Here is a 6,511-nt window from a genome sequence, read left to right as displayed (position 1 = left end):
TCTCTCTCTCTCTCTCTCTCTCTCTCTCTCTCTCTCTCTCTCTCTCTCTCTCTCTGCGTGCATGTGTGCCAAGAACTTTGTGTTGTTCTAAAATTACGCTCACGCGCACACGTATCAAACAACGTGAAATATTATAGTGCAAATGTAAAATAATACAGGAACAAATATATTTATCAAGTACGTTTAGCAGGATTCAAGATAAAAATTATACAATCTTATTTTTTTCGACTCCTGCTCTTTCTTTCTTTCTCTCTCTCTCTCTCTCTCTCTCTCTCTCTCTCTCTCTCCTTCATTTTGTGCCGAGTTGTATAACTGAGTTTGAGTTTGGCAATGGCCAGGAAAATGTATATAATTGAAGCAATGGTGGTGTAGCGGCAGCAACAACAGCAACAGTGACATCGAACCGAGCGTTATCATCGTGCAACAGCTAACTGTTGGATGTTACGTAAACTTTTTCGTTCGACTTAGTGTTACACAATCGATTCTTTGTTGCACAAACGACTCCGACGTAGGCAGTGGCTTCGTTCATTAGTTAATTCCTTGTATGCCCACACACACAAACAGAGAGAGAGAGAGAGAGAGAGAGAGAGAGAGAGAAAGAGAGAGAAAAAAACACACATAAATTGATACTGTTAAAAGGAAACAAACTTTCTCTCCCATCTCGTTGAATTTTTAGTAATTTGGCAAAGTTTCCCTCTTGCACACACACTCTCTCGCTCTCTATTTAAAGAATTCTTTGTTTTGTTTCATTCTACTTGTTCTTATTCTTTGTGGAATAAAAACGAAACTTCTTGAAAATGTGGCACATTTCAAACGCAAACATTCTGCTATTCGAAATTGAAATAACTCAAAGTTTGTTGGCCAAAATGGATGGAAGTGATGGAAAATAAACAAGAAATACTCAAAATCAAACGGATTTCTTTTTGTTTCTATTTATAAATTTATGTGTGTATATTCTAGATAGTGACAACCAAATGGCGGTTAGTCATAAGGAAAGGCATGAGAGGCAACATATAACAGACATGCATTTACCAGTTACACTCGGTGTTTCTTTTTGGATGACTAATTTCACAATCGACACAACATTTGGCATTCAGTCTGTTGATACAAATGGCACACGCATACGGTAATGTCCAATGTCCATAATAAAACAAAATTAATTTACTGGTTTTCTGTAGTCGTTTTGTCTTTTTTTTCGTTTTTTTTTGTTCCTTTCTTTCGATAGAATATGGAAATGGTGATCCGTTAGTTGGGTGGATTAAAAAAAAAAACAATGAAAAAGTATCGTGTGTGTTTGGTTTTTTTGTTGTTGTTGAAGGAATGGCGTTATTATCCAAAATAGAGCAATTGAAATTCGATTCGAATAACGGTGTTCGATTCCATTTACCGATTGCATTGGTTCGGTCATTCGTTCGATCGTGGGTTCATTGGTGCATTGTTGTTGTAGCACCAAACATTACACTAATGTATAAAACAAACAAGAAATAAATAATTTTAATCATTTTCGGAATGGGGCGAAGAAAAGCAAAAAAAAAAAAAAACGAACACCCCAAACGAATGTAAAGCAGAAGAAAAACCAAAACATGTTTTCAACTAGTTCCGGAAACCTATCATTTCTACGGGGATAGGGAGAACGAGAAAGAGTAAATGTAAAAAAAGGACTAAACGCAAATCCGAAGGTTCAATTCGAATAAAAACATCATAGCACACACAGAGAGAAAAGAAAAATAGGAAAAAGCCATACGAATGAACATACAATAATATACATTGTTGCGCGTTTGCTACCTACACACGAATTCGAGCAGGTCATGAGACCGTGTGTGCCTCTTCTTCTTCTTCTTCAACTTCTTCGGTTGGCAATTCTCTTGTTTTCTCTCGCGCGCAAGCTACTACTGCTGCCCAATGTTTATATATACACACATATTACTCAATGGATATAGTAGCAATGTGCAACAGCGTAAAATATAATATCAAGAATAAATGTTGTCATTAACGTTATATGGCGTACACACAGTCAGTACAGTATGTGGTTATGTTTTTACGAACGGAATTGTGTGTATGTCGGTTGTTCTGTACGAGTTAAAAAGAGAAAAAGAGGAGAAAGCGGGAGCGCACATAGGCAATATATAATACACAACGAACTTATCATTGTATTGCACGTTGTCGTAGTGCGGCTCAAATTTTTTTTTGGCATCGACAAATCCGTCTGAATGTAGCAACAATGTGAAGAATTTCAACGAATAAGTGTCTAAGAGTAATAACCCTTAAACGCCTTCTGCATTTGAAATACTATGTGCATTATAAGCGAGAGAAAAAGCATTTATGCTTGTATAACAAAAATAAAACAAAAGAGACCATTGTTACATTTTCCTTTTCTTCCTATGTTCGTTTCTTTTTTTTTATCTTTCTTGCTTTCATCGAAAATTTTGCAATCTTCGTTCGATTGATAAAACAATTGATTTCGTACTGAATCGCTCGGCGATTTATTTTCTTCATTCATTCGCAAAAACGCAAAGGATAAGAAAAGAATATAAAAACCATCACCACCACCATCACCACTAGCAGCAGCAGCAGTAGCACAGCAATAGCGATTGACTTTTTTGGATTAATAACTTAAATAGAAAAAGCGAGATCCAAAATCCGACGGTATTTCAAGGGATAATGTGCAGAATTCGAAACAACGCAGTTTTCTTGTAATCGACAAGGAACAAAAGAAAAAAGAGTAACAGCATTCAAAACAATGGAATTACAACAATTTCACATGAACATATGTGGTATATGGCGACAAGAGCACACCAACGAGACAGCGAGAAAATGGCAGAGCAACAGCAGCAGTGGCTGTGTAACCAAGAAGAAATAATACACATACATGAAGACATGCACATCAGGCGTTTATATGAAACATTATCGTTGAAATATTGCTGTATTGTAATACGACTGGGGTAAGTTTTAACTGCTCGGTTTTCATGTCCATGCAAAAGGCGACAATGTTGAACGGCACTTTGTGAACTGACACGAGCGATAGAAATGAATGTGCAGCGTAAAGCAAACAAAAACAAAATATCGTACGTACATCGTCAACACGGTGTGGATGTTACTATATATTCGATTCTTAATATTCACACACACACACACACATGCACACTCACATCGAGTGTGTGTACTTAGCGAGCGATAGAACACACGGTCTCTATATTGGCATATCACACAATATTGAGAGCATTTAATGCACACATCGTAGACGCACACGCGCAGACGTGCACGCGATCTCTATGTATATTTGTACATACATTAAAAGAGACAAAAGTGAAATAGTAGATTGAAACTACACACATTCATTGCCATATTGCATAAAAGGTTCCTTTTTTTTAAAACATTTTTTTCCCTTTTTACTCATTTTTCCGTTTCATTTTTGGTGCAATATGCAGGAGCTACAACTTCCCATATCCGCTTCGTTTCGTTCCTTTTAAAATGTCTTTCTCTCCTCTCTTTACTGTTTTGTTTTATTTGTACGGGTTTCTTCCTTTTATTTTGAATTAAGAATATAAATATCGTATAACACACATCAGCATGCGATCAAAATGCAACGCACCTTTTGCATTTGCTCAACTAGAACGCATTTCCATAAGTTATATGTTGTGAATGATTGTATGGTTTTTTTTTTATTTATTTATTGTCATCGTCGTCGTCGTCGGCGTGCGCTCATTCGCTTTGTGTGTTCGAAAACAAAAACCGTAGACACCTTTTGAAAACCGCAAACTAATTCAAAGTGTAATCGTTGAGCTCATTGTAATTTGATGTACTTTGAATTAAATGCGACATACACACTCCTTCTCTTTCGCGCCGCATTGAATTACGAGAGAAAACTAATTCACCGCTTGTCGCCCGCCTTGCAATGTAATGAATTGCAAATTGCTTGTATCACTTTTTTTCGAAAAAGAAAACAATTTTGGGGAAAAGAGGATCACACACAATTATTCACTTTCGCTTGCTCGCTTTTCCATTGTCTGTGTCCGCATCGTCGGAAAATTTTACACATGAATTTTCACACATTCAACCGGTTAATGCTCAGGCAAATAGGCACATAAATGCGAAAATTGAATAATAATTCCTGTTTCGCCGTTTCTTTTTTTTTCGTTGCCTGCCATCAAGAAATGTATCGATGGCAACGAACGAACGAGTAAACGAGCGAACGAAACGCAAAAAGTATAATATGCGTATGTGAATATATCCATCAATTGAGGAGGAATATTTTATGTATATGGGGGCTGTGGGCGCGCATACATAAGAATTTGCGGTATATTCCAATCTTCGTCTTTTTTTTAAAGGTAATCAAGCAATACGATCAATAGGATTTACGTCATGAATTATGCCATAATCGCTCAATTATCTTCTTTAAAGATGATTGGCACAACCACATAAACACATGCACACATGGTACGTGCGTTTACGAAGTTTGCATCGCAATCAAAATTGATTCAGTTAAATCTCCTATGATTATGTAAAATGACACCAATAGTCCGAAGGTATCCAATCAATTTTCGGATTCCATTGAAACCGAAACCGAAACCATAATATATTCAGATACGCAAATGGATTAACATTATGTTCTCGTATTATTATATTTTTCTCTTCCTTTTCGTTTTGAAATTTGAAAGGCAACGAAATATGAAAAGAGAAAAAAAAACCCGCCGTGCCGAATGCATGAATTTTTTATATACTTCATTGACACGCAAACATTGCAGGCGCTCAATATGAAATATTAATCTGCTAAAGTTTCGTCGTCGACGTCGTCATTGTCGTTTGGTTTATTCCAGTCGTGTTTTTTTCTCGCATAATGCATCGTTAAAATCCTAATGATCTTGATACAAGATAAACTTGTCACTTTTCGTCAAAACGAAAGTTTTCGCATCGCTGCGAAAATATTTGGTAACTTAAAAGTGTGTAGCTTTTAATTTGCTTGAGTTTCAAAAACAAGTTGAAATCATAGCACTTATCACGATATTTTTTATATGCATACAAGTGTTTTTTGGACTTGCTTATTTCACGTGTTGATTGAAGGTTGTTTTTTTCCCCTTCTTTATGTGAGACATAATGTGATTTCATTTGGTGAAATTGCCTCGTCAATATTCGGCAGTGCGTGATAAAGTACAGTGAATCAATATCAGTGAAGATGTATTTAGCATTTAATTGAGATGAAAATAAATTGTTTGAAACGTACCGTTATATAAAATGGTTGAGCCTCGTGTTGCTCCTTCAGAGGAATGAGCTTCTTCGGCTGTTGTGCCAGCAGTGGGCGATGATGGTCCCCAACAAGTTGGAATAACCGACGTTTTGCCAACAATTACAGAATTTGTGTTTTGTTGCTGTTGTGCGTTACTGTTCGTCGTGTAGCTACTGTTGCTATTACTGTTGCTATTATTATTGATCGTAGGCGACGATGACGATGATGATGAAGCATTAGCTGTTGGTGAATCGCCCACAACGTCAATTTCTTCGTCCTCTTCAATGATAGATGTTGCAACGGTATCGATATTCGATTGGGTAGTTGTTATTACTACCGTGTCTGTAATGTCGGTGATTTGTTGATTTGTTACTACGGTATTTTCAGCACGATCTTGCCACGGATAAGCTTTCCACTTTTTTGCCATTAAACAACGAGGCATTGTCTCTCAATCTCAAATCAAATTTTCGATTCAAATTTTCAATAGCAAAACACACTTTCTCTCATTCACGCACCCACACAATTTGTCTTCGTTGTCGTCGTCTTCGTCACACTCAAAAACTGTCTTCGGCGTTTGAATTTTCGTTGTTCACGTCGCACGAAAAAATTTAACATAAACAAAATAACAGTCCAATTGCACAATGCACACAATATCCAAATTAGGATTTGTTCTCTTTTTTTTTCTTACATAAAGTACATGAAAGGTCTCTTTTATTTACATAAAGATTTTTCGCAGATTTACAGATTTTGTGTATGTTTGTTTATTCTCTTGTTGCTCTTTGCAATCAAACAATGTCGTTTTTTCTCATTTAAAAACACTTTTATTAATAATTTTTTTGTTGTGGTTTTTCTTTTGTTTTTATATTAATTTAACTTAAATATAAAAGGGTAATATTGCTTTTTTTCGATGTTTCGATTTTGTTAAAAAAAATGGCACTTTTAAATAATTAAAAAATTTGTTGGAGTTTTTTTGTTTTATGTGTGTTTTTTTTTAATATTCTTTGTTGTTGCTTTTTGTTTGGTTTATTTGGATGTGAGTGTGTGTGTGTGATTTTTCATTCGAGCACGCGGAGATTATGACGTTCACATTTCATGTGCGTATCTGTTGCGATGGTTGTTTTTCACCAGAGAGAGAGAACGTTTTGTTGTGTGTTTTTTTTTTGTTTCTCTTTTCGTTTTGGGTTTTCACTTTGAATCGTGGTCGAAAAGTCGAAATATCTCTCGTTTCTCGCTTATCGTATATAATTCGCGTTGAAAAATTCGCTTGGGCAATTCCAATTTGTTTTG

General features: G+C 35.9%; 1 protein-coding gene across 1 annotated transcript in view; it reads right to left on the bottom strand.

The window, feature by feature from the left end:
- Positions 1-6,187, bottom strand: part of LOC116352294 (zinc finger and SCAN domain-containing protein 21) — a 9,093-nt gene extending 2,906 nt beyond the window's left edge. The window contains exon 1 of the mRNA XM_031784780.1: positions 5,222-6,187. Coding sequence (XP_031640640.1) covers positions 5,222-5,666 — 445 coding nt within the window. The 5' untranslated portion in view covers positions 5,667-6,187. The remainder of the gene's footprint in view (positions 1-5,221) is intronic.
- Between the last annotated feature and the right edge of the window lie 324 nt (positions 6,188-6,511).

This window comes from Contarinia nasturtii, unplaced genomic scaffold, assembly GCF_009176525.2.
Source record: "Contarinia nasturtii isolate CC-2019 unplaced genomic scaffold, AAFC_CNas_1.1 Cnas_scaffold_187, whole genome shotgun sequence".
NCBI classification, from domain to species: Eukaryota; Metazoa; Arthropoda; class Insecta; order Diptera; family Cecidomyiidae; genus Contarinia; species Contarinia nasturtii.
Note: the sequence above shows the minus strand (reverse complement) of the source record. Positions and strands in the feature narration are given on the sequence as shown.